The sequence below is a fragment of the Colletotrichum acutatum genome (genome assembly GCF_030867785.1).
Source record: "Colletotrichum acutatum strain CBS 112980 chromosome Unknown BDZ83scaffold_58, whole genome shotgun sequence".
NCBI classification, from domain to species: domain Eukaryota; kingdom Fungi; phylum Ascomycota; class Sordariomycetes; order Glomerellales; family Glomerellaceae; genus Colletotrichum; species Colletotrichum acutatum.
The window spans coordinates 126134-153705 of record NW_026849052.1 but is presented as its reverse complement, the minus strand read 5'-3'; the positions used below and the strand labels follow the sequence as shown (position 1 = coordinate 153705).

At 53.1% G+C, this 27572-nt stretch overlaps 6 protein-coding genes across 6 annotated transcripts; 4 read left to right on the top strand and 2 right to left on the bottom strand.

Annotated features, from left to right (window-relative positions):
* Positions 1 to 10754: 10754 nt before the first annotated feature.
* BDZ83DRAFT_579707 (uncharacterized protein) lies at positions 10755 to 10919 on the top strand (the record flags this gene model as incomplete). The annotated part of the gene is made up of 1 exon (XM_060505273.1): positions 10755 to 10919. One exon carries the CDS (start codon positions 10755 to 10757, stop codon positions 10917 to 10919), a length of 165 nt encoding a protein of 54 aa, XP_060364000.1.
* A 5868-nt stretch (positions 10920 to 16787) lies between these two features.
* On the top strand, positions 16788 to 17838 carry BDZ83DRAFT_753066 (G protein-coupled glucose receptor regulating Gpa2-domain-containing protein; the record flags this gene model as incomplete). Its single annotated transcript, XM_060514294.1, has 5 exons — positions 16788 to 16802; positions 16859 to 17222; positions 17278 to 17331; positions 17385 to 17560; positions 17641 to 17838. The coding sequence occupies 5 exons, from the start codon at positions 16788 to 16790 to the stop codon at positions 17836 to 17838; spliced, it is 807 nt and encodes a 268-aa protein (XP_060363999.1).
* A 632-nt stretch (positions 17839 to 18470) lies between these two features.
* On the bottom strand, positions 18471 to 19874 carry BDZ83DRAFT_579675 (histidine acid phosphatase; the record flags this gene model as incomplete). Its single annotated transcript, XM_060505269.1, has 1 exon — positions 18471 to 19874. One exon carries the CDS (start codon positions 19872 to 19874, stop codon positions 18471 to 18473), a length of 1404 nt encoding a protein of 467 aa, XP_060363998.1.
* A 1140-nt stretch (positions 19875 to 21014) lies between these two features.
* BDZ83DRAFT_368573 (short-chain dehydrogenase) lies at positions 21015 to 22479 on the bottom strand. The gene is made up of 4 exons (XM_060502625.1): positions 22322 to 22479; positions 22061 to 22254; positions 21936 to 22000; positions 21015 to 21871 (listed from the first exon to the last, which is right to left on the bottom strand). Exons 1-4 carry the CDS (start codon positions 22374 to 22376, stop codon positions 21232 to 21234), a joined length of 954 nt encoding a protein of 317 aa, XP_060363997.1. The 5' UTR covers positions 22377 to 22479; the 3' UTR covers positions 21015 to 21231.
* A 1150-nt stretch (positions 22480 to 23629) lies between these two features.
* Positions 23630 to 25779, top strand: BDZ83DRAFT_624683 (S-adenosyl-L-methionine-dependent methyltransferase). The gene is made up of 9 exons (XM_060508463.1): positions 23630 to 23925; positions 23980 to 24012; positions 24074 to 24164; positions 24224 to 24265; positions 24321 to 24475; positions 24534 to 24571; positions 24636 to 24773; positions 24819 to 25238; positions 25297 to 25779. Exons 1-9 carry the CDS (start codon positions 23863 to 23865, stop codon positions 25370 to 25372), a joined length of 1056 nt encoding a protein of 351 aa, XP_060363996.1. The 5' UTR covers positions 23630 to 23862; the 3' UTR covers positions 25373 to 25779.
* A 137-nt stretch (positions 25780 to 25916) lies between these two features.
* BDZ83DRAFT_793207 (S-adenosyl-L-methionine-dependent methyltransferase) lies at positions 25917 to 27489 on the top strand (the record flags this gene model as incomplete). The annotated part of the gene is made up of 9 exons (XM_060515773.1): positions 25917 to 26056; positions 26112 to 26144; positions 26209 to 26299; positions 26356 to 26397; positions 26475 to 26629; positions 26686 to 26723; positions 26780 to 26917; positions 26968 to 27387; positions 27441 to 27489. The coding sequence occupies exons 1-9, from the start codon at positions 25997 to 25999 to the stop codon at positions 27487 to 27489; spliced, it is 1026 nt and encodes a 341-aa protein (XP_060363995.1). The 5' UTR covers positions 25917 to 25996.
* Positions 27490 to 27572: the final 83 nt, after the last annotated feature.

Sequence of the window (27572 nt, the reverse complement as noted above, 5' to 3'; positions counted from 1 at the left end):
TGAGCGGACAAGTCCCCTTTTGAAGTTGTCTCCGAATGTTGAAAATACTGCCAGAAATGCGGCAACAGAGAGAGCTTGAGAAAATAGCCGCGTCATTTAGCATGATGCTCCCAGTGACCGGGAGACCCCGTCGACGGAGATGAGGCAGTCGTCTTTGCCGTCTCCGTCGTTCATGAGATGGAATGTTGCGATGGAACGGTAGCAGCCGTTACGGTGAAAGCAGATCGGGTGTCTCCAGTTTTGCCGCGCCATGTACAAATATGTCAATACGAAGGTCGTTGGGAGGGGGAAACGTGCTTCTTCCGCGACGATGTCCCGACGTCGTCCCGACTGAGCGATGCCTTATCCAGACCAAGGTATCCTATCTTATCTTATCCAGTGCGAGTTGCAGATCCATGGCAGAGAGGCTCTTGGTACGTACAGGGTCGTCGGGAGACAAGTCCAATCAGTGCCGACAGCAACAAGAAGAGGCCGAGATTGTTTTCCGGCATGGGGGCCGGGTGGGGATACTTCGGTCCGTCGTTGCCACAAACACTGTCGTGCATACGTCTCCGCTACAGAAAGGGTGTCTTCGGACCCCGGGCCTTGACAATGGTAACCTCACGGTGATGGGATTCCGAATTTTCCAGTATGTTGTCGGCCGCTGAGTAAAAATGGCAGGCATGAGCTGGTGATGCACCGTCAAAGACTCGGCCCGGGGAGCTTGCATCCCCACAGAGGCACCAATAAAGCAAGGAAGCCCTCCATCCAAGCCGAAGAGCAGGCGATACTTGACAGACATGAGCCGTGCTGACACGCAACCACTGCCGTCTGCAATCTGTGGGTCTAGTTCATCGACCTTGTCAGCCGGTTGGAGCTACACGTGTTGGTGTGAAAATGTCAAAAATCGCCAGATATCTCAATCTGGTATAGGAAGATGCCAGCCATGGGGGGGCGTGAGGCCGGAAGTCAAAGTACGTGCGGTCTGGTGTGAGATTGGTAGCATGCCCAAGGCGAATGGTGCTACCTGGACTTTGATGTCGTGCCGTGGTACGTTGTCAATTCCACGACAGTGCGTCGATAGCCCACTTCTGCCTCTCGTCCGCAACTTCATTACCGACATCGACTCGAACCTTCGTATTCCGGATATCCAGGCTATGCCTATGTAGAGAGTCTGCGGAATGGAGACGCACCCCTCCTCTCTCGCTTCTCCTCCATAAGGCGAGCATGGCTTCGAGGTCGAGCGGTTTCTGCAAGACTCTCCACTTGCTGTCAGGCTTTTTTTGGGTTGACCCCGGCGCAAGCATCCCTCATAATACCCCTTCTAGTCGATAGTTGCGAGCATGGGACAAGGAGACTTCGCCCGTCGGGTACCTGTCAGAGAGGACTTGGAACCACCATGATTCGCCCAAATTCCGATTGATGCGATCATCCAGCTTTGGCAGCCGCCGTGCAGGGAGCTGGCAAGGGCAAGGGACAGGGAGATCAGATGAGGAATTTGGGGTTGTGGGTGTGGGGAGTAGGCCGGATGGCGCTTTGATCATTTCGAAGTCTGCTGTGAAACCTGAGGGTGGGTTTGTCGACGAACGCTTTGACGGTGACTCCTGGCTATCCGGCAGGGGAGAGCAACAGCTCAAGAGCTGCAACGAAACATGAGTGTGAAGAAGGTCAATGGTTGCCAAGGAAGCCAGAGTGCAAGGAGCGACGCCCGCAGTCAACGGGGAGGATCGGGGCAAGGTGCAAGTATTGCTGGTTTTCTTTCAGGTGCTGGATATCGTGGTGTGCGTTCTTGAAAAGAAGACGAAGGTGCTTGCTTGATTACTGTTTGCAGGGCGCTCCCCCATTGGTGGGTGCAAGATCGTCGAACGTATTCCGTTGTCCCCGAGGACCCATCCATGTAGGTATTTTTGGTTGGTGGCTCTTCTCGAGTGGGAATTGTGGCTGTTAACCGGCAGCAAGCTCGATGAAGAACATGTCCATTGACTAAGGAAACGAAGGCCTCGCCGCTTCGCCGTACGTTCCGATTGTTAGTGTACTGTCAAGCTCCTGACCCGTCAGCCTTCCCTGCTTTACGTTACGTTGGGCAACAGACATGGATCCATAGCCTCGAAAAACTGACCTTGGGGTAGCCCTGAATTTCGGTAGGACGCCTTGTATAAAACGCTGTTGCACATCAGGCGCGGGATCTGCTGGCCTGCCCCAAGGTCGAGCTCGGAGCTGGGCAGGACGGGCGTTCAGTGTTTCTGCGAGAAACCAGTCGGAAGGTCGGAACTTTTCTGCTTCCTTGCTGCGTCATTGTTTGTCTTGGACGCCTTCGATGCTTCTCTGTTAGCTATCCGTACGGATACTCTCTCTCTCTCTCTTTCCTGTGTGTCCGTACCGGTCCAAACCACGACCCCTGTCCAGCCGAGTGCAAATCGATCACATACTGCGTAGAGAATGTTGCCGGTTTGGCCCGCTGCGCAATTGCCAGTGGGATAACAATGTCTTGTTCCACCAAAGTCGGCATATTCCAAGACCATCGCTGTAATGGGGTGAGACATGCCCGAGCTGGTGGGCTAGTAGCCACCCCGTCCTTGGAGGTACGGATGCTCTGTACATTACGAGGCGTAGCTACCCGAGGAGAGGAGAAGATGCAGGGTCATCATCTGTCAAATCCCATACGCCCCTCCCTTGGACGATGATTCTGCACACCTGGATCTGGAACCAGACTTTTTAAGATTTTGGCAGGCCAGCCCGAAGCTCGGCAATCCTTTTGCGGATGGCGTCCGTCTCTCTGGTACGACGTGACCTGTTGCAATTGTCCCCACGCAAGCCAGCAACCGTCCCATAAAGCTTGCGTTGTCTGTGTGCGGTCGGATAGGCACTGAAAAAATGGACGATGGCCTTGCATTTGCGTGGATGCCACAACAGCAAGCAATGCCCCGGGTCAATCATTGAGTTGATGGCGCGTCCTGCCGCTTTGTGCCCTTCTCCATCATCGCTTCGTGCCCCTCTTGGGAGTGTCTAATGATTTCCGTTCTTCTACCCGTACGGAGTACACCTGCTCATCTCCGATCTGTCCCAGATGAGATCGGCTTGCATCCTGAACAGCATACCCTGGCAGAAGTTGTTCACTGACGTTGACCGCATCAAATTGAAGGGACCGTACGTTGTCCTCCCAGACACCATCCAAAACAGAGAGGTTAAGTCGAGGTGTGAAAAGAACCTCGGAGCTCTACCAGTTCGGCACATGAGGTTATTGGATGCGGATTCGCATTTCAACCCTCGGCAAAGGCTCTCTCGTTTTGTGTCGTCGTGGCGTTACTGGCGTCAGGGGCGTTGAGAACGATTGGACTCGTTCAGTTGGTACGGTGCACACCAACTCTTCCGTAGGCGACCGGAGTCACATTTCCAACAGAACGCCTGAGGGGCAGGCTTCCGTGGAGTGGGGGTCTAGCAAGCCACTGATCACTGATCCGATCATCGACGAGCACAGTCCCAATGTCTCAGACATGTTGTAACTTGTATCCCTATGGAGTGTTAGGTATGCTCGTCTGTCAAGCTCTCAAGCGATATCAGAATCAGACAGTCAGCCCAGGTGGCTGAAGGATGTTGAGTTCTCTCGACCTTGACGCCTTGTCGTGGCGCCCAGTAGTAGGTACCGCGGCTCCGCCCTCCGGCTTCCGTTGACAACGCACTCCACTTTCCGCGAGACCTTTAATCTGCATCTGCGTTCTATCCATACGGAGTTGAGGACAAATGTTGGCACGTTGGCTGACCTGCCAGATTATTTGTCTGAGGTCCAGTGCCCATGTATTCGTGTCCCGAGCCGCATGGTGTGCATGTTGACGAGGTGGACCTCACAGGGCAAGCCGGGGTCAGCTTCCGAGTGCCGTTCCATCAGACACCGCTGTAAATAGACGTATGGTGATGCGATTGTCAACACAGAAGTAGCCTTAGCAGACAGAGATATAGTGCAGGCAAGGGCGTCGAATGAGTTGATGTGGGGCCACTGGAATACTGGGTGCGCCAGAAACCGTCGCATGGGTCGATCTTGGTTCAGTGGTTGTAAAGTGTCGATAGCACAATCCAATAATTGGCATGCTATTGCATTGGGGATTGCGGCCGAGGGCCAGAGATTGGCGTGAGCTTTCGAGCATCTCTTGTCGCAGACGGACGGTCCCTGCGGGGTGTCACATCGTAGACACGGCGGTTGAGACGACAAAGACTGCCCGCTTTGGACTCTACTGATCGTCTTGCCAGCCCGTACTTCCTGTTCAGGATGTTCCAAAGGGGATAGCCGGTGTCACGATCCTGCTTTCGTCCACATTTGGCATCGGATCCCTATTGCGGCCTGTGGCATTTGGTATCGGGCTGTTGACCTGGCACGTGAAGCCCGCATGGTGTTGCACTCAACCATGTCCGGACCTGGCTCCGGTGTGCTGTACAAAGAGAACGTCCGATGGACAGGTAGGGTGTCTTGATGCTAGTAACACCAGCTATAACGCCGTGGCATTGACTATCCTTAATGGTGGCTCCAATATTATTGATATCAGTGCGAGAATGGCTGCTTTGGGTGTTTGACCTGCTTGGCTAACATCATCTGAGAATTGAACAACATGATGGAATGCCGACAGGTGTGTCGTCCCAGAAAATTCTACCTGGCAACTTGGCTGCAGAAGACCGCTGGATTTCTCAAAGGGCCCACGCCAAAGGTGCATGTTGGGCTGGTGTTACCAGAGAGGCCTTATTGGAGCAGAGCTATTGATGAGATCGAGTCGCTCATGCTCTGGCTCGTTTCCGTCTTCAAGGTATCTCAGCTACGGCACAGCCAATGCAAACAGCCCAGGCGAGCAGGGCCAGGTCATAACAGAGCAAAGCAGGAGTGTGAAGGAATGAGCAACGTTATGGGGCCCGAGGTCCACCCTCCTGCAATGAATGCAGTGCAACCGTATATGCCCGGGATTGCACTGGGCGAATGGTGGTCAGTAGCAGTCTGAGCCTCCGGAAAAGCCACCTCTGGGAGGAACCGACGTCGATTGGAGGCAGCAAGTAGCCACCTATCCGTACTATCTGGCGGTATGGGTGGCGTGTCCGTGACAGGGAAGATTGAATGCCACCCTCTTAGTATCAAAAGGAAAACAGATGTGTGTGACGATGGAATGCGAGGTCAGGTCACAGGTTGACTTGGTTTGTAAACAGAGCCAGAACAAGGCAAATGACAAAAAGTGTGAGTGTGAGTGGATGCTGGCAGGTGGGCTGGTGGTGCTTTGACCGCGAAACGACGAAAAGAGCCGACGTGGATTCGGGCCTGCTGCGACTGACTCTATCCGTGAAGGTGACGGGACGGAAGAGGGTAAACAATGAGTAAGCCAGCACCAAAGGCGACAGTCAGAAGAGGGCCGGCGACGGGGGACGGTAGACGGGGCCCGGGGGCGTCGGTATACCGTCTTGGTGTGGGCGTCTCTCAATCGAGATGTTGATGTGTGGAGAGGCTGGGCGTTGCGCGGAACATGTTGGGCATGAAGAAGAGAAGTGTGTCCGTATGCCAGGGCACGGCTACAGCCTTTTTCCCGACGTTAATCGTGCATTGGTTAAGCAGAACGTGAAATGGCTGGTATTTCTTTCCTACGACAATCGACGCCTGATACGATTCGAGCGCTTCCAGTCGTCCAGTGAGATGCTAGTTCGCTCGGCGTGATAATAAGGTGGAGGAGGAGAAGGAAAGCGATCTAAGGACAGGACAAACCCTGATGAGGGGATTCTGGAAACCAGGGGGCAGAAAGAAAAGGTGGTGTGTATGAGCGTGTTTGCTGTGGCCTCTCGTGCTTCGGATTGAGGTTAAGTCGAGTATCGAGTGTTGAGTCGAGCGTCATGTCGTGTCGGCACATGGATTCATCATTCATGGGGAGCAACACTGCAACAGGCACGGGGCCAATCTAAAGGGAAGGTGCCCTGCATGGGTCTGCTCCTTCTGGATGGACCATTACCCTGACCAGGGCCCTGTATCACGAAATACGTACTCCGTACCTACCTTACCTTAGGTACACCTTGACCTTGACCTTGGCTTGATTGGGCGATTGGCTACGAACTACGAGGGCCAAGTAGAGGTACCAGAGAAAGAGCAGTGGGCTCTGTCTTACCTCATCTGTGTGCCATCTGTGTGCGCAATGCTTTCCGCGTGGTCCTTCACCGAGGGCAGTCGCGCCTTCTCATGCGCCTGCACCTCGGACTGGGTTCATATCGCAGGTTGGGGGACACAACGCGGCAACTGCCCATGGCTGAGAGATTCCCTCGTGCTGATTCATGCCTTGGTTGAGCATCAAGTCCAAACGGAGCAAACAGCAATGATGGTCATTGCAGCATTACAACATCGAAAAAAGAAGGTAAGGGCGGGGCAATATGTTTCCGTTTCTTTGCTTTTCGACTTCATGTTTTCTCCCCATGGACCTCATTGACTCGACTTGACGTAAGGTATTGACCCCTCAAAAGCTCTTCATCCGCGGGGGGCAGCAGCCAAGAAATGCATCCATGTTTGGAGGGTTGCATGAGGGGGAAACGTCGGGTCAAAGAATGGAACTGAAGCATCAAGCTCGCAGCACTGCACTGCCATTGTGCCATTACCATCCAGGTCAACAATGGAACCCACAAGCACGTCCCCCAACAACTGTGGCAGCTGGAAGTCACCGCTTCAGTCTCGCAGATGATATTTCTGTGTGGAATACGCGATACCTTGTCCTTGGTGGCTGACCCTGGCGTGAGAGCCTGTCACATATAGGAATACGCCAACAGATACGGATACATCCCCTTACCTTACCTACCTTGCTAGGTAGATCACACATTAAGAGCTCACAGCTTGCCATCACTGATCAGTACCAAGATTTTCTGCATATAATGTCTAGGGCCTCCAGTAAGAGACACGCGGGCACGGGGCTGAAGAAGGGAAAGAGCAAGGGGGTGGAGAAGAAGAAAGCGGATGAAGATGGAGATGAAGATGATGCTGGATGATCCTCCTGAAAGTTCAAGGTCTACGGAGTACAGATACTCTCCATACACAAGGCGAGGAAGCAAAACTGCCTGCATAGTTTGGGACGGAAAAAGGAAAGCATGGTGAAGAGGTACTTTTGGCGCACACCTTCTTCTTTCCTCGTTGCTCCCATGCCAATAATAAGTAATCTGTCGGTACTTCAGGTAAGGTAAGGTACCTTACCTTATTGTTTTAGTGCCTTCTGATAATGATGTTAAATCAGTGACGTACGATGTCCAGAGAAAGCACCTAAGCTAATGAAGTACCTTAAGAACTTTAAGGTAGGCATGGAAGACAGGCACGATCCGGAATGCCTTCCCTTCCTTCACCGGGCCTACCTTCCCGTCTTCTCGACGAGCCTGCTGCCCGCTCTGCACCTTCCCGGTGTTCCTCCACCCTCCAACTGCACCTGCCCACCTGCCTCCCGCACCCGCACCCAAGGTAAGGTAAGGTCGCACCTGCACATTGCACATCCCGTCGACTCCACACCCACCTCCAGCTCCTTCCTATCGACATTCGTTCTGCAGTTTCTGCAGTGTGCAGCTACCTCGCGCTACTGCTGCAGAGCACGGCCTTGCCACTACGATTTTTCTCCTTTTTCTGCATCTTCATCATCGTCTTCCCTCCCAAATCGTGCCAATTTACGGATACCTTACCTTACCTTCTCAGGGTATGGATGCATACGGAGCACACTTTCATGAATCCTTGAGATTGAGAGGCTCAGAGCAGCTGGCTCATGCTCGCGTCTGCCCAGTCACGCCAGTGCCCACATCCGTTCATATCGAATCTTGCTTCCTATACGTACGGAGTACTGCATTTCAATTCGTCGGTCCGCTGCATATCCTACCAACAGGGGCCTGACGCCGCACGCCCGCCATCTCTTCATCCCTCCATCACATCATGAGCTGATCCAGGCTTCAGACTCTTGTCTCCTCTTGACTCTGGCCCTGTCTCCGGTCTCTTCCAGAATCGCTTCACTCAGCCGACCAGCACCACCATCCCACCCATTCTCCAAGGTGTACGGATAGACTCAGGTTGTCTGTCACTCACTTCTCTCGGCACGGCTTCTCTTTCGTCTTCGCTTCGCTTCACCATGCTGGTCTCGGCCGTGCTAGGCCTGACATAACACCCCCAAGACGTTGCACATTGGACCAACTCAAAAGACGTTTCGCTCCAAAGCGGGCGTGCCCGAGACGCTTTACCGTTCCTTTGCCGATATGTTGACGATACCCTGAGTCCCATCTTCAGCTCTAGACATCGGAGGCCGACTGCCACCCTATGCTCCCACCCTAGGCCACTGCTGCCACCGCCATTCGGCGCCGGCCATGGCAATAGCGGCGCCCATCATGTCGTCTAGGTGTCGTCTACTAAAGTAGAGTTTGGACACCGCTTCCATAAGCCACAAAGGAAGGGTGCTACTATAGACGTACCAGCCAACTCTGTGTCGTACGCCGACTTCGCCGGCGTCGTTCTCTAATCCGTCTCGCCCACTGAATGGTTCTGAGAGTACCGTCTCTGCCGCAACTGCACAACCCGCTAATATCGACCATCTCAACATTTGCGTGCCTTGAAGCAAATCATCCACACCCCTTGTACGGTACTTTGACTGGCTGGACTCGACATCAGATCCTCAGCAACTCTCTGCTATTTATTTTGCAACAACCACGCCTGCACCCGCGCCATCAATGTCACACCCTACTTTCTTGCGTCCCTCCGCGTTCCCCAACGGCCCCCCACGGCAATTACCCTTTTCGCCTTCGCGCCAATTTGTCCATGCTTTCGGGACCAAATTTGTCACGACTCCTCAGTGACGCCGAAAGACACCTACGGGCAGTCGTTGCAAGATCAGGCGCCAGCAGTCAACTGCCGCGTCTCAATATCTCTCCAAACTCGTCGCATACATACGTCGGTCAGTATATTTCGCCACTCGCTTCAAAGCGCTTCGAATCGTCATCGCCGAGCCAACATCACTTATAGCTCGTCCTTGTTCAGCAGATATCCCTTGCCCTTCGCGCCGAAAAGCAAGTTGGGGCTGGGCTTCGAAGTAGTAGTGAGTGGATGGATGACTTTGAGCCGCAGAGGTGTTCCGAGGTGGAGGCGGAGACACAGCTCAACCTTCTCTCGCTAACCCAGCCCTCGGTGCCTATGTCTCGGTCTGTTGGGACAAAGACATCCCGCCCTGACACCTCCCGCGAAGAGAGACCAGCTTGGTCAGGTCGGTGCGTTTTACAAGGATTCATGCAATGGGACTACAGACAATACGTGCTTCCAGTACTACAGAGGACCTTGGCCGTCGAGCGACGGCTTCTCCGTCTTTTGGAGCTAAGTGCTTGTGGTGGTCTCTGTGCTGTTACGCATTGTATTCTCCATTTGTTCCGTATGCACTACCGATAACAGAGCATAGCTACCTACCTTGGGTCACTTAACAACCCGACGTCTGTTCTCGTGGCTCGCAAAGCCCAACCATGTCACAGCAGACGTCGGCAGTGGTCATCTCCCACGTCTTCTAGCCTCTCCGCGGGCGGGGGTTTGATGCCAAAGGCGATCCGCGGACAATTGGCGCCCGCCAGCCTGCACATCTGTCCGATGGGTATTTCCCACACCCTCGTTGTCAGCGCAGGACATATCGATGATCCCATCCACTGGTCAAGAGCAGCAACAGGCGGTGGATGCACACCCATATTCCAACGACCGCAACAGCGAGATCACTTGCCAATTCCACCAAGACCTAGCCTCCGAGCCACAATGCCGTAACGTCAACCCTTACCATCCCCGGCATGCCGTACGAATCAATCAATAAAACCAAGGCTGACCCAGACCTGTTCCAGTCCCTCTGCCCTTCTGGGCGGGCTTTAGAACCTCGATTGTGTCGCTCTTGGTACTTGGAGCCCGCCCGTCCCTGGACAGTCCCATCCAGTTCTCCCCACTCTGGTCAGAGGGCGTGGCGATAGCAGATTTACCTCGCAGATGCCACGAGGTGTGCAGTTATGACCAGGGGTCCAGATACCTCCCTCCCATGTATCCCTCTCTCGTCCCCATGCCCCCGTCCACTGTCAAAGCCCTCCATCGCCTGATGGGGGAATTTCCCACCTGTACCCACTGTCACAGACCTGGACCTTGCGAGGCGGAGAGACCTCAACCCTGGACCTCGTCGTCCGTCCGTCCTAACGACCGTTTTTTTGTTTTTTTCTCTCGATGCAAGCGCTTCCGTCATGGCTCAGACATGGACAGGGTAGCTCAAATCCGTTCACAGTTTGTGTAAAACCAAAGCTTTGCGCCTTGCTTCTCCTTTCTCGCAAGGTACCTACCCTACCGCACGCCCTGGCCCTGTGCTCTCGTCTCACTCATATATATCCCATCGGGCCTCGACCGACCACACGTACGCATCTCTTTGTCAACCAGCATTCGGTGCCCGAATACAAAACCAGTCTTGACCTCCTATGCTCCTACAACCTCATCGTGTACTTCTCGTTACCTGCCCGGCCTGTCATCTCTTCTTCTCTCCCCCGTCTGTTCAACTTCGGACTTTGTCACGACTACACACTAGCATAGCCCGACGGACATATTTCACTCCCGCCATAAGCTATGCTTCGACAGTGACCGCGCACTTCACACTCGGCCACCAACTTCAGACCTATCTACAACTCTGTCTGTAGCATATCAACGGACATAAATTCTCACAATAAAGGTAGGTGAAGCTTCCTCACTCTGAGCCAACAATCTGGAGTACTGACGTTGGGAACAGTTTTTCGCCTAGTTGCTCATCATGTGCGACTTTACCAAGAACTACTACATTTACACCTCATGTATCGACCCGGGTGCACACTTCTTCAGAACTTCAGTTGATGGCAACCGGAGTCGTGCCTGTGGCAGTGGCCCACACGAACGATATATCGTAGTCCCAGGCCACTGCCCCCTGTGCAGTGGTTAAAGTGTGCCTACTCGACGAGACGGTTCTGTCAACTTACCTCACTTGGGAGGCCCACGATTTGAACCTACAGCAGATGACTTTCAGAGTCTGCTGCTTCTCACTCTTGCTGGATATCAACCGACGCACGCTCCCTGATGTCACTCTCACCACTCAGGCCTGTTTTGTGCCACGCGGATGTCATACACTAGAAGGCTCTACGGTCTGGCTCCAAAATACGCCTACTTATCTTCTACGCCTCATTCGATTCAGGACATGGAGAGGTAAAGGAAGTACAGCCAGTCAGCTACTTTGCTAAATGAGGTGGATCCGAAGCACAGCCAGTGGGCTTTCGACGTATTTGGGGGTTTCGAGATGGAGCGACACCAACACATGCCGGGACCGGTGCAGGCGGATTGTGGAGGGAAGCTGGACCGAGAGTGATGTCGGCACATGTCAGTCACACAAAACACGGCGACACCCTGAGTCGACTCCAGAGTGGGGAGACTGGAAGGGAGACTCCATGAGGAGACAGGGGAAAAGCAAAAGCAGAATCACAGCAAGCGAGCACAGCACAGCACAGCATTTGTAGCCCATTCTCCTTGGTCTATTTCTTTGGTTTTCCTACGTTTCTTTTTCTCCTCTATTTTCTCTTTTTCCTCTGTTTTTTTTTTTTCCTTTATTTCATTGGGAGGTCAACATATCGGCATATTTAGCACAGTAGACTGTGTGTTCTCGGTTGAGGTCTGATCTGTGGCGTTTTCATATTTTCTTCCCCCCTTCTTTGGGCATTGGGAAATGGCGCACAAACATTAGGAAGAAGTATTTGGGAGAAACAAAGTGGATGATGGATGGGGGCAGTGAAGATCTGAGTTGATGGTAGAGAATACTGTCTGTACACAATGCTGCTACATGAAGCATGGAATGAAGAGAAAACCAATGGTACCATAATTTGTGGTAGCCAAGCATGTGTCACAATTTGATGCCGTCCCAGTCGAAGGTTTTTCTGTCTGTCGTGCGATGCCGTCAGCTATGGAAGTGCCAACCTAATAGCAACGCGCCTCCTCCTTCACAACAGCATAGCTGATCACCACATAGCTGGTCACCATTCCAATGCGCACAGGACCAAAGTGCCCGCCCTCCTTGGCCGATACAGAGTCAAGCTGACTTATTTGACAGTGCTATTGCGCACTATACACACACTCACACGGGCCGCTACCGGTGTAGGATGCGTGTTCGTTGGCTGGAGCATGGAGGGGGTTCGTCATGTTATCCTGCAAGCTACTCCATACTTGCTGAGCTGAAATGCCAAATACCTACAGTCGTTGTTCCCTCATCTCATCGCCCGGTGCGGACCGGGCGCCGGGCTGCGGCGGGTTCGAGGGTAAAAGAAGCGATGCAGGCATCCGCGCGCGCGCGCCCGCCGCACGAAAAAAAAAAAAGAAAACAGCTAAGGGTGTATAGCAGAGCCGCGATATACCCTCTCCACAAACAATGGTTTCTTCTTTTCTTTTTTGCTTCATGCGAGCCGCTGTTGCCCTGCCTGGTCCCCATGTTTCTGGCCTGTTTTGAGCACCCCTCGCTTCCCACTTTTACACTTTGTTGGCTCTATAACCCCTCATCTGTTGTCTCTCGTGGATCTTCGTGGGCGGCACGAGTGCCAATAGACGCCATGTTTGCAGGCGGACTGGGTTGCAGAAGCTATGGATCATCTCTGGCCCCAGCTCAACCTCTCCCATGCTCCCGCGAAGCCAGTGATGAGTTCTCTGAACACATAAGATATAGCTTGTCGATCGTGTCCATAGCTCCCGCGGACGATAAGGCGACAGACAGAGTGGTGTCAGCATCCATGTACGTGTCGTTGATGGCTTGCAGCCCCTCGAGTGGAGACGGCTACCGCGCCCTCCTTGACTGGGTGTCTATGTCCCATAATATCTGTAATTCCTCATGCAGTCAGACGCTTTGATACACACAAAAGGAGGATTACTCGCTAAGCTTCGTGTCGTACGGGTGCTCCCTCGACTGCTACATGGCCCCCGCCCTCCACTCCGGTCTGCTCTTGTGATAGTGTCGGAGCCTTGTTTACGTTATCCATGGTAGGATCGCAATGGTCTCAGGACCATACCTTGCGGTAATGCGGACTGTGTGCATGCAGGAAGCTCAATCAGCTGGCGATGTGGCCATTCCGGTGTGGAGATATTGCACATGGTCGTGTCGAGGAGGCGTTCTAAGGCATGAGTTTCTGTGCTTAAATATTATGCGAAGTGAGCAACTCAACGTAACTTCGCTAAACAGTAAGAAACTTCTCAAACCCATCTTGAGCTCCCTCGCTCGCCGCGGGCACCCTTAGCCAGCTATAGGCGCCATACCTCATACTTCAAGGAGAACCGACTTCTTGGAACCCGTCATTCTCATGGCAAGTCCAGACCCTTCGCGGGCGCCATTTTGCAGATCAACCACGCAGGTGACTCAGCCTGTCATCCAGCTTGACTGTAACATTGTGTTTGTTCCGCCGTGGGGCTTCTAGATTTGGTCAATTCTCAGGAAGTCGCTGAAATTCTAACTGGCCGTAAGACTCCTCCGAAGTCGATCAGTTCCGCAAAGAGATACAATACGATACGCCGCACTGAGTCGTACGAGAAAGTCTCTGTTAGGGCTAGATGTCGATCAAGGACGCCGACTCGTGCCTCAAGTCTAATAAGCATGCATCTTGACGTCGGCTTCGAGATTCAACGGACGGGGGTTCGATTGTGGACGGCAGCGGGTCGGATTGGGTTTTAGTTTGACAGAGAGACCTGGAGAGGCACGCTACACGAGACCGACCTCACGGGCATGTTTGAGCCGAATGTGGCATCTGGAGCCCCATGCCCATCTTTTGTTCAAGCCCCAACCCTGCTCATGACTCTCCCAGGTACGATTTTGAATACATAGAACGGCACATTGTCAAAGTTGTTTATTCCAACAATGTCGCATCTGGTGGGTTATGTTCAGTATGTTCTGGGCCGGTCCGTGGTCTCGGGACCGAAAGGGCGGCCGCTAGCATTTGTGATGGGAAGCAAAGTCCCAAAACGGCGCCGTCTCCGGGTCCGCAAGCGACGTCGCATTGCCGATACGGTATGGTGGTCTGATGCTGCTGCCCTACGCAACTGTTCATGGGCGTCCCTGGGCTTGCATTTGATCGACCCGGCGCTCCGGGCCCGTTGCTGGCAACCACCCCGGCGACACGTTGCGAAGGTTTCCGTTTACCCCGAGGACAATGGCCGACGGAGGGTGCCGATTCCATGTCGGGATTCCTGGTCGTTTAACCCAGTGGGATATCGTATGTTGCTGTCGCACCAGCCGAGTTGAGCGGACCAAGAAGTTCAGCAAACACCCCGTCCTTGTCCCCCGAAACCTTCCTCTGCCATCTGGCCATTTCTGCCGTTTTGCCTTTGGAAGAACCCTTGTCGTCCGCTTTGGCCCTTCTAGCGGGGGAAAAACCTAGGAAGTGATTTGAGGGCGACATCGTTCCCCCATTTATCTCAATTTGCCGTGGAGACTCGATGCCGGGGTAAGCTGCCGGCCTGGTCCTAGATGTCTCCGCCGCTTCGTCATCCCCTCGTCCTGGCACTGAGCCGATCACGACGGTTCGCACCTGTCAAAACGGTGCAGTGGAGGCTGCGGTAGGACACTTGCTCGTATGATGTTAGCGAGTCAGCCGAATGATGTCAGGTCGGGATGTTTGCGCCGGATGGTTGCGATTTCTTTTTCCAGAATTAGTAGCCGGGATCGTAGTGAAGGTCGGCCGATGGCACCATGCCGACACTCTTCCCCGCAAACTTTCGGCAACGGCCCAAAGGGCAAAGAACCATCAGGAACTCAGGAAGTCAATAAGTCGACCTCCTCGGGTTTCTGGGTCGGCCGGCGCACGTTCGGTTTCGCAACGTGCGCTCCATGGACCGGCCGCCCAGCGCTATCCAGGTCCCAGGATGTGCTAAGGAGCCGCTGCTCCGGGCTTCGGACCTTAATTAGACGGGGTCGGAGCCTGGAGGGGCTGCTGTGTCGAGGATCAAAGAAGACGGTTGTATTTTTCTTCAATGGTGAATGGTCAGCAAACCCCTTACCCAGAACCAGGGTATCGGGTGCCACATCGGACCCAGAGTAAATGTCAGAGTTAGTAAACCTCCGCTTTGCTACACTGGCGGCCGACAATGGTGAGAGACATGCAACATGCAACATGACAAGTCTGCTGTCAACTCTCAGGTTCTCGACCGCCGATCGATGGAGCGGAGTGGCACTAGTGGAATTGGGAGATTGCATCGCTTTGACATAGGGTCGGGGCTCAGTTGTCGGGATCCAGAAAACAGCCTAAAAACTTCTGTGAATATTCCCAAAGAGCTTTAGATTCAGCTGGTGAAGGCCTACGCCCAGCCGGAGATGTCCTTGATCGTCCAAGTCGAGACGAAAAGAGGTATTCAGAATAATCGAGTCGGGGTCCAAATTTCCGAGACGAGATGTTCAGGAGAAATGGGCAGCCGATGGAGGGTCCACGCCGCTAGGACTGTATCCATGTAAATAGTACGACCGTTAGACTAACTAAGATCGAACCCTGGAATCACCTAGGTAGCGGGTGTCGTGCAGCGATGGGAACATCCGGCTTTGAGACGGACATGTTGGTGGACCATTGGCCTCGACTGATCCAGACTTAAGGTGAGATATCGGCAGTTGGGTGTGATGAAGCGGAGGAGTGACTGTTGATGCGACACTTGCGGACAATACAATTTCTCTAGATATGTAAGTGGAGGACGGTGTTCCCGATTTCGCATAACACCTATCCATCTGTGCAAGTATTCATACTGAAGGCGCGTTTGAAGAAGGGACAAGATGTCTCCCAAGTACACGTACTGGGTACTTCTTATGGAAGGCCTCGACGGTCAGTACCTTGGATGTCTACTCAGATACTGCGCATTCCTGCCAATAGACGAGTAGCACTTGAAGCACCTGCCTGAAAACGCATCTGCAAGCGCCCGAAGATGTCATTCCCCCCGAGTACTTGATGTTTTGCGAGCCGATGATCAGTCACGAGATCTGTTCTCTTCACTATTGAGCAAGTGGCAGGTGCTGATATGGCGAACATGAAGTCATACAAGACCACGCCCGATGACACCCGCTTGCATGAGAACTTCCACCTCTTGTTCTTCTTCTGTCTACTCGTCTTCGGTTCCTCGGCCACATATTCTCTCATGTTCATATTTATAATGACAAATCCCTATCTGCCTGGGTTTTGTGGTGATACTAACGTCGCTGCCCCTAAAACCAAGACCTCTGCGATGTCGAATTATCCTTCCTACCACCCGACCCCGAAACCCCCACGCTAGACACCCTATGACCTTCCGTGTGTACCTCATGGGAAGGAGGCACAAATAGTAAGATCGGGGCGATAATCCCGCCTTCCATCGCTGGAGGAATTCAATGGCTGTTTCCTTTGCTGTCGAAGCTGCCATTTGCCTGGATCTCCTTTTCGAAGATATGGCTACCTTCACTTTCACCATCGGTCCGGAAGCCAAAATTGCCTAAACAACGTCAAACAAACATTCTAGATGAAGTCGTCAAACGAGCAAAGCCAGACATCATCGCCAAACGTAAAGCAGCCCAAGCGTACGGCCGCAACAACTCCAGCTTCGACTACATCAGCAATAAGAGACCCAACCTCGCCACCTGTGAGACAGGTTTTAAGGCAGACGGACTCCGGCGGTGCGCACTCACAAGTACTCACATGTCGTCATGTTTCTCCAAAACAGTACAAGCAATGGAAGCGGACTAGACCAACCTCCTACCGTAGAGGAAGTTCGAATAGAGAGCGTTGTTATCCTTGTTGTATCAATTTTGTCGCTTTGTGGTGCTGCCTTCATCATGGCCAGCTACTGGGTCAACCCCCACGCCGAATCAGTCAGCAATGTCCAGAAAACTGACAAGCACTTCAGATCTTCCCGAACCTGCGATCTTTCCGTCACCGCCTTATCATCGGACTTGCGACCAGTGACTTTCTCATGGCTTTCAACTTCATCTGCTCGACAACGATGAATCTTAGCGGCAGACTTATCGATGATCCTGAACAAACCGACTTTTGTAAGCTCAACGGCTTCATGGCTCAGGTATTCGTCATCCAAACCGACTATTGGGTCCTAAGCATCGCCATTTGTACGTTTTTTATCCTGACTGGCCAAAGAAAGCGAGCCAGCTGGGTGCAGAACCACGAAGTCGTCATCTGGGGACTTCCGTGGTTCTTCTCGGTCTTATGGGCTTCTGTGGGCCTCGGTTTGGATGGCTACCACAGCATCGGGGCTTGTGAGTGTTCGTGACCAAGTCAAAGCACTTTCGTGTCATTGACCTAGGCGGGCAGGGTGCTGGTTCAAGTCGGACAAAACGAGGCTGCTCGCCAACTTCGTTCCTCGATGTGAGTCACATACGATATAAACGACGTGGGATCTACGATTAACATGCCCTTAGGGATAATCATCACCATCATGTTTGCGCTATATGCATACCTCGCCCTCATTCTTTTCAGAGCTCAGAACAGGTTAAGTTCGATGCAGGAGTCTCCCGGGCATCTAGAGTCCGGTTACTCGACACAAGATGGGAGCAGGGCAGCAAGCACTCACGAAGGACTGGAAGGCCGATCCATGGTTTCCATCAGAAGGCTCAAAAGGGCAAGAAGACGTGATGCTCCAAGGCAGCGAAGAAGAAATGACTGACCTTGCTCCAGATTGCTCGCCTGTTACTTTTGTATCCGCTCGCGTATGCCATCGTCTGGACTATCCCAACTGCCATCCGGATATACCAAGCAAGTACGAACAAGCCGGCACCATTCGCATTGCAAAACGTCGACCAAGCTTGCATCGTGATCCAGGGACTTGTCGACGCCGTAATTTACGGTATGAACGAAACATCAGTAGCAAGCTAGCACACTTGCTGCTCACGTCGAGATTTTCCTACCGTCCAGGGGATAGAAATTCGAGGCGCGGAGATCGCATCGCCAGACATTACCAGGGAGCGATCTGCCCGATCGAATGACAGGAGAATGCGCGGAACCACACTATCTAGTTCCGACCCGACTGAAGTCGACAGAGATGACAACCCAAACTTGGTCGAGTTGAGAGACTTGAGGGCGTAGGCTGCCCCGTTGGGGGTGGAGGGGTCTTCTTCGAAGGACTTGGGTAGCTCGGATGGGGGCAGCGGACAACCGACAACACCTCTCGCATTTGCGAGTCCCTAGAACACCCATAGATGGAACACAGTCGCTTGGAATGGTGACCATGGTGATGAAGCCGCGCGCTCAGAGGAGGTTCTGGCGCTCTAATACACTGTGATATAGGACGATTACCCTGGGTCGCCCCCTCTACGCAGAGCATATTTATCACAGGGCAAGGAAAACGGGTAGTCTCTTGAGTAAAAGGGTGGTATCAACATCTCATTACTAAGGTAGCACATGTCCGCTTGGGACTACTATTCACGATACAATCATCGTGTCTCATTATCGATCACAGATCCATCGTGAACACTTGGTCGCACACAATCGTTTCTTACATTACGTGCTTAGTGCTTGGCACCACCAGTCTGCTCCGCAGTAGAAGCGGCAGGGACATCCTTTGCGATCTTGGACTTCTTGACCAAACGCAAGCCACCGATCAGCATGACGAGGCCGAGGATGCCCAGGATCACGACCAGCGTCACCAGTGCGCCAATGACGCCCGCCACGGGGGTCGAGACGCCTCCCTTGCTACCGCTCGAGCCGGTTCCATTGGCATCGGTGCTACCACCCAGACCGAGAGCCGTGGCGCAGGTGCCGGTGGAGTTGCCGCAGGCGGTGCACCATGTCTTGGTATCCTCGACAGCGAACTGACGCATCTGGGTGACGAACGTGTTCCACGGAAGCACGGTCTCGGACTGTCCAAAGAGAGGGTAAACGGTGAGGTTGTTGATGCCGGCGGAGCCGTTAGCGAAACGGAAGCGGACAGCGACGTCGTCGGCCGCGGGGCTGGCGGAGGTGGCATTGGTGACGAGCTCAAAGACCATGGAGGAGGCGTAGTCGACGACGGTCTGGAAGTCAGCCGAGACCTTTTGCAGCTGGGCGAGGCCGAAGAAGGAGGAGAAGCTGGCGTAGGCGCCGAACTGGATGTTGGCCTTGACGGAGGAGGACTTTGCGGCGTCTTTGAGCGTCGCGTTGAGGGCCTGGAGGACCTGGCCGGCCAGCACCTTGCCGGCGATGGCGCGGATGGGGTCGCTCTCGTTGTAGGCGAGGTTCCACTCGTGGATGTTGGCGTAGTCGGTCAGCGAGCGCACGGTGGCGTTGGTGAGGAGGGAATCGGAGGGGATGCTGTCGTTGTGGATCCTGGCGACGTTGATGAGGTCGAAGATGGAGTAGGCGTTCTCAAAGGTGGCGGCCTTTGCGCCGAACGTGCCATTGATGACGGGCAGCAGGTTCTGGTAGAAGTCGCGGGACTCGGCGTCAACGGCGGCGTACTCTGGCGAGGAGAAGTAGTTGTTGGAGCTGACGACGGCCTTGCCGCAGCCGCTACCGCCCTGGAGCCACTCGCTGCTCTCGGCGTTTGTGCTGGTGGAGGCCGTGGCGACGGCGTTGACGGGGATGTACTGGTATCCGCCGAGGGGCGCCTCGACGCTGGAGCCGTTGGCGAGGGCCTCGACGGTGCCGGAGGGCGGGTAGAAGCCCTGGAGGAAGGCGTTGGCCGAGGACTGCAGGACGACGTCGGTGGGGGAGGTGACGGAGAGCTGCTCCGGGAGGACGTCGTCGGTGCTCATGTTGCGGATCTGGTGGGTGGCGTTTTCGCGGACGTAGAGCCGGCCGTATTCAAGGCCGGAGGTGTAGACCTCGTAGGCGCCGAGGTCGGTGAAGCGGACGGGGGGCGTCTTCTTGGCCGTGCGGTCGCCGTGGCGGTGGAAGACGTAGATACCGAGAACGGTCTCTGCGGCCGCGGGCATGATGGGCAGGCCCATTGCCAGGAGGTGCTTAAGTCCCATTTTTGCGATGTGTTGTTGGGCTCTATGAGAGTGTTAGCTCTGCTGGTGTTACTCATGTCCACTGGCTATAAAAACTGATGTATGCATGAAAACAACAAGTAGAAACCTCCACTTACTCGATGTTAACCAATTCAACTATCAGCAACTTGCTGCACACAAATCGAGTACCCGCCGAAGTGTCTAAACGGCCGGTGAGATAAGCTTAAAGCCGGGTTGCAATTCCTGTGAAGAAGAAAAGCAATAAAATCAACGGCCCGTCAGCAGTTCAAATAAACCTCACGAGAGTTGAAGAGACTAAGACGATCAGGAGTGGCTTCGAGGCCCCTCGCGAAGCCGGGTACCGCCGGCCCTTTTATGTCACAACCGACAGTCGGACTTTTCGACGCTTCAAGAAATTGGAGTCGCCTTCAAAGAAATCCTGCAGCCCACACATTGTTCAGCGACAGATGTTCCATTCCTCCTCCCCAGTCCCTAGCATGGTTCGACCCGCTTCATTGCTCTGGGCCAGTCGATGGTTGGCGATAAAGGAGGGGTAACAAGAGAAGGGTTCAAATAAAAACACACTAGGCCCATGGATCAGCATCCACCGGGCCAGGTCCTATCACTCTGCAGTCAAAAAGTACGATTTCACTGCAACCGTAGGCGGCGCGAGCGGGTGAGTCTTGCGGCTTATCCGCATGGCGGGCGACGGCGGAAATGGATGGATGCCACCACCATGCCACTCACGTCTGCGTAGCAATTCGTGTGGCCAATTAGTCAAGCTGTTCCTGAAGGCCCCGCCAAAGGTAAGCTATCATCTGCAGGTCGAGGGATGTGGATGCCGGCTTGGCTCAAAAAGCTTGAGTGCGCCGCACCCTGTCCGGTCTTTGGAAGACGCTAATTAGTTGGCTTGGTGACCGACACGGTAAGAAAAAAAAAAGTGTGTTGCTTTGCAGCAGCAAGCATCTCCGCTCCCGTCCGCGGGGCGGCTCGGCCTGTCGGCGGCTGGGAGATATGTATCTTAGTAGCCTGAGAAGAATTGTGGTGCCGATAGCCGCTTTACTCAAGGATTGGATGTATTGATTGATAAAACGTAAGGTAGGATTGTACAAAATGCCAAAGATCCTAGATATTTCGATAAACGATTGTTGGTTCGTTCAATATAGTGTCATTTCCTGCGGTTCTTTGATATATCTAACAAGCTCTGGGCGGGTCAACAGCCACGCCCTTGCGATGTCAACTTACAATCTCTCCACCCCCGGTCGATGGGATTCCTTTGTCCGCGGACTTGCTGGAGGTGATCCTTCCGACCCCACCACGGCCGATGTCTCGATGTCGATTACAACTTCGACTCCGTCTTTCGGCCGCTCTTTACGTGCTTTGAGATTTCTCCCTTCAGAAGGAAATCCGGGTATTGCATGTCGTCGTCTGTTCCAACCGCTAGCGCACCCTGGCGTCTCCAGGCACCGCCGTCAACAGGGATTGCCTGACCGTTGACGAAGCTACCGGCGTCGCTGAAGAGGTAGACGGTGGAATCGGCAATGTCCCGGATGACGCCCCACCGACCCTGCGGCACAACCGCGTTGGCCTTGGCCTGGTCCTGCTTGCTACTGGACAGCCGTTGCATGCCCTCCGTATCCTTGATCGGCCCGGGGGCAATCACATTGCTCGTGACTCCGAACGGGCCATACTCCAACGTAACCGATGCCATGAGAGCATCGACAGCTGCTTTGGCGGCTGAGACATGTGCTTGCAGCGGCATACCTGTCCAGTGGAATGTGGCAGAGACGAAAATGATGCGGCCTCCGGTCAGGCCGTTTTGGCTGGGCGTTGGGTTCTTCTTTGCCGACTCTACCAGGTAGGGAATGGTAGCCTTCACAGTGTTGAAAGTGCCCAAGACATCAATATCGATGACCGCCTTGAATGCATTGGGGCTCATGCCGGACAAGGGTGCGATGAAGTTGCCAGCAGCTCCCGCACTGTTGGTAATAAGGGTGTCAGCAGTCTGCCCCAGGATGAGACCCTTGTGAATCGGGCGCTTACATGACAAAGTCGATGCCGCCGAGCTCCTTGGCGCATCGATCTGCGGCGTCTTGCAGACTTTGGGGCTAGATATAAATTATTAGCCGCAATATATCTTGAAGGAATGCGTGTTGAAGAGTACATACATTTCTCACATCACAACCGCCAATACCGATGACCTTTGCACCGGGCCTAGCTGTGGCTATGTCCTTCGCCATGGACTCTGTCTTCTCGACATTGCGGCCGATAATGCAGGCATTTGCTCCTAGGCGGACAAGAGCACGAGTTTGAGCGCTGCAAATGCTTCCAGCGCCGCCGGTGACAAAGGCGACTCTGTTGTCTGCACAAGACAGTTAGTATTGACGGGGGTTGCAGCAGACAAAAGACGATGTCCGGAAGCCACTCACTAAAGATGCCGTCCTTCCAGACCGGACTCAAATACTCGGACTCGGGAATAGGCATGTTTGCAGGGACCAGATGTGGGTGATGAGGGATGGGACAGAGACAATGAACAAGGTATCACAGGTGGTTCGAGATGATGACGTGTGGGACCCTGTTTCCACGAGATTAAGGCGATAGAAGCTGGTTGTTTGGGGACCTTGACGATGGACGTTTGGTGGATCCGTTGGCTGCACAAAGATATCGGAGGCTGCACGAATGTCGAACCTTTATGTTACACGATGAAGAAGAAACCAAAAAGAGTCCGGTTGGTACGATGTCTTGTTGTGCAACGGCCACGGCAAAGCGCAGCTCAGATGGCAGGCGGTGGTAGCGCGTCGGACCTTGGGACCTCGGCAACGGAAGGTAAGGATAGACACCGAGTACGGAGCCTTCCGCGGCTTCTCAAACCTAAATGATTAGTTATTCCGCTGCTGACTCATCCAGAGCTCGGCCACGATGGGATCACGGGGAACCCCAAGACACAAGTTGGGGTAGGCGCCGCTGATTGGTGGGCGAGGGAGAACAGAGGGAAGAGAGCACCAGTTCTCTCCTTCCAGCCTCCAAACGCACCTAACCCTCCCGCACGGGGTCTAATTTAGCGCGAGTTCCTCATGTCGCTCGGAATCAACGACCGTCTCCCCGTAAACACCTGCCCCAAACGTTCCCTTCAGGCCGGGCAGGCTCTACCACGCCACCTGCCTTCAAGTGTTGGTTGCCTCTATGCATTGCTCGTTGAACCGGTTCGACACGCAACTTGAATTATGTTGGAGGTCAATTGCTTAGTATACCAATTCATTCCGAATGATATGACATCTAGTATCAAACCCAGAGGAATGGAACTCATAGCGTCTCGATTCTGCAACTTCTTCAACGTTTGTTTTCCCGAGAACATGGCGGCGGTAAGGTCTCTTTCAAACCCCTTGCAATTGGGTTATGAGCACATGCTGTGATCGGGATGTTTCGCTACGGGGCAAAATAATCATGGCAGATGAATATCCGCGCCTATCAACCGGTGCTTTCCTGCCTGCCTCTGTGCCTGGTTAGGTAGCGATAAGAGCAACACTCGCCACCTCGCATGACCCGAAACGAGAATACGTGAAGACATCCTGTCACAACATCGTCTTCCCACCACACCTAAATATGCAGCGGCTCAAATCCGCGGCTCGGCGAAGTGAAACGATTGGGTACCACAGGGGAACGTACCCCCATTACTGATCCGCCAAGCACCCACAGGGCCTATTGCTGTCGTATATCCAACCTATGGATCTCATTGCAGAAATCATACGTCCGAGAGTGATCTTTCGGGAAGCAGGAAGTTCGTCTCCACGAGCAAGCTGCATCTGTGCCGCCAACATGCAGAATCTACCCCCAGCCAAAGAGAGGGGTAACATGAGCGCCCTCAGAACTCATAAAAGTCGCGAAAGAGCACCGGAAAACGAAAGAAATGATTTCTTCGGAATTGAGAAAATTTGCAAACTTTCAGCAGGCGTCTGTGTGAGATCTCACAATGAGTAACGCTGAGACCGCTCGCCCAGTGGCCGCAGGCCCTGTCATCGTCGCTGAAGAGAGGGTAATACAACGTGAGCCCCCACGGTAGACCGATTGATTCTAACAACACGACTAGGAATGGGATGATAGTTCTTCAGACCACGGATCTGTAAGCAATGCTTCTCATTACTTGAGACTATTCCCGGAAGCTTGACTGATAGCCACCTCAGAGCTTCGCATCATCGACCACCAGCTTGAATAGCTCCATCTTCCAACATCGACTTGAAAATGGCAGAACCTACCATAAGTACAAAGATGGCAGTAAGGCGCCGGCCACGAGGCTCATAAGTTGTAAGTAGTGAAAACTCTGACATGTACAGAGTACCATTGGCCCAACGACGAGAAAGAATCCGATAGACTGGGTAAGCGTCATTAATCTAACGCTCTTGTTGTGAACTCGTCTAACACTGCATCTAGACCTGCAGCACAACTTGTTCCTTCTTACGTTTCACTTCAAGCTGGGACTCGCCCCGCCTAGTGCGCAAGATTCTGGCGTCAAGCGCGTTCTCGATGTCGGTACTGGCACTGGTCTTTGGGCGATCGAATTTGCAGATGAACACCCCGAGGCCGAGGTACGCATAAAACACCTCTCCTGCTTATGATTGATTCATTTTCTTATCAACAGCTCAGGTTTATGGCGTTGATCTCTCGCCTGTTCAGACGTCAGCGTAAGTCTTATAGTCCTTGGATGCCCAAAGCTAGCCCCCGGTGCTCAACACTGACCCGTCACAGAGTTCCTCCCAACGCCAAGTTCGAAGTTGATGATATTGAGGAGCCATGGACGTATCATGTGCCATTTGACTATATCCACACAAGGATGATGACATCCAGCGTGTCTGATTGGAGCAAGCTTTTCAAACAAGCCTTTAAGTAAGTTCAAACTTGAGGGTCAGTAGATGTGGACTAACTCGACAGACATCTCGAGCCTGGCGGGTATCTGGAAATCCAAGAAGCCGACCTTCACCCTCATTGTGACGACGGTACCCTGAAACCAGATCATGCAATGACGAAGTGGCTGAAGCTTCTTGGTGAGGCGATGGAGATTTTCGGCCGGCCTTTTGTCGACATCCCTGGTCTCGTAGCCGTAATGGAAGAAGTCGGATTCGTCGATGTAACTATTGAGACTTACAAGTGGCCCATCAATGAATGGCCCAAGGACTCTCATTATAAAGAGATCGGGACCTGGACGCATGCCAACTTCATGGAAGGTCTGGAGGCCTGGACTTTGGCGCCCTATACCCGAGCCCTGAACTGGACGAAAGAGGAGGTCTTTGTCTTCCTGGCCGAGGTACGGTCCAATTTGAAGAACCGGAACATTCATGCCTACTGGCCAATGTAAGTTCAATGTCTCCATCTCTCAGACCAAAGTAATAGAAACTGACTCAGGAGAAAGTTACTCAATTTACGGAAGGAAACCTGGAGAGAAGAAGAAGACAACAGCGACGGAGGAGCCAGCGACGCAAGAGTAAGAAACGACGCTATAGCAGGCACTTTTCCATCTATACACAGACAATTCAATGTGACTATGATTCTCTCCTATGGCTCACCTCACGTATTAAAGCCTTCCTATTCGTCACTTCGTGAAGGGATAAACTGCGGCCCCTGAAATCTGCTCAAAGCGTTAGGAGACTAGAAGACAAATGCCGAAGACTGAATCTTCACATAAATTGTCAAATCATGCAGCCGCTAAAGGAAGTGCCCATGCCTTCGTGTGTAAAACTTTCTTGAACCATCTCTCGGACCGCCCAATCTATCCGTCGTAACGACCGATATCTGTGGCTGGAACAATTGGACCTATCAGGGGTTCTAAGCGAACTATTTCTATCACATATGGCTTCTTGTTTGCCCTGTCATTCTATGCGCGCGTAAAGCAAACTGCATCCATCCTGTTGGAAGCGGCCAGTACCCACGTATTTCCCCTTGCCACAATCCTGCATGTAGACAGGGGCAAGAAGAGGGGTAGCATTCTCGTCCCTCATACCTAGATAAATGATTCACATCCACTGGGTTCTTCTGTCGTATTATTTTCTCTGCAACAGCTGGGTCAGCCAGCAATACACTTATTATTCTGACTTTGACACTCAGCGACGAACATGTGCAACGACCAAGACGCGCCCCCGGCCAATAATGGACCGGTAATTGTGGCTGATGAAGTAAGAAAGCTGCTCTTATTCTGAAGAGAATATGTCAATCTAACGGTTTCCGCAGTTCACAGATGATAGCTCGTCGGAAAGATTGTCGGTGAGCAGAAAATGGCACAGACTCAGTTCCTTGAGCAACGCTCAGGCTTGACTTTCTCCCTTAGAGTATAGCATCCTCAAGCACGAGCTTATCCAGTTCGATTCTCCAACATCGTATCGAAAACGGGAGAACATACCACAAATACAAAGAGGGCAGTGCGTGCTATGCCCTCGTTTCTCTCTCCAATCTATTAGTATTCTAACAACTTCAGGATACAACTACCCCAATGATGAGCGGGAGAACGATCGATTAGGTATGTGCCACAAGCATACCTCCCCCTCCGGACCTGGCCCTTGCGTGTGACACTGCTTACACCCATCTTTTCTCCAGATTTCCAACATGAGCTCTTCCTTCTCACTCTTCACGACAAGCTTGGACTTGCTCCACCGAATGAGCCCGACTCTAAAGTCAAGCGGGTGCTTGACATTGGCACTGGCACGGGAATCTGGGCCATTGACTTCGCCGACGAACATCCGGAGGCACTGGTGAGCATGTCTCGTTGTCATTGAATCCTACCCATGAGAGCTGAAGTGATTACCAGGTATACGGAGTGGATCTTTCACCTACACAAACAACTGCGTATGAATCAGCTGCACGTTTTCAAGTAATGTGATTGTAGTACTGACGGTATTCAGCGTTCCGCCAAACGTCAAATTTGAGGTCGATGACATAGAAGAGCCTTGGACATACCATCAGCCCTTCGATTACATCCACTGCCGTGCGATGACATCATCTGTCTCCGACTGGAAGAGGTTATTCAAGCAGGCCTTTGAGTGAGAATTCCTCTTGTTTCCACTAATGCCGTCGGCTAATGTTCCACCAGCCATCTTGAGCCTGGGGGTTGGTTCGAGATGCAGGAGGGTCACGTCCGACCCTTGTCCGACGATGGCACCTTAACCAAGGAGCACTCCTTATCCCAGTGGGCAAATCACATCGAGGAGGCCTGCAACATCTTTGGCCGTCCCTTTGCAGATGTGCCGGGCCTCGTGGAAGTCATGAAGGAGGTGGGCTACGTCGACGTCACGTACAGCACCTTCAAGTGGCCCATCAACACTTGGCCGAAAGACCCGCATTACCGGACCCTCGGCCAGTTTAACCACGAGAATTACATGGACGGGATTGAGGGTTTTACCCTTGCACCCTTCACTCGAGCTCTCGAGTGGACCCGGGAAGAGGTTGATGTCTTCCTCATCGGTGTTCGCAACGATCTAAGGAACAGGAATATCCACGCGTATATTCCCATGTAAGTGACTTCAGTCTACTTGTTTCTGCTCTATATTCTCTGACAGTCGACAGTCAGTTGGTACATGGACGCAAGCCTGAGGCAGTGCCGGAAACGGATTGATGGACTAGGCAGACGCGTCACGGGGCCTTATTTGTTAGAGAAAGAGTTAATAGTCGCTGAAAAGAAAGTTAGGAAGGTTGAAA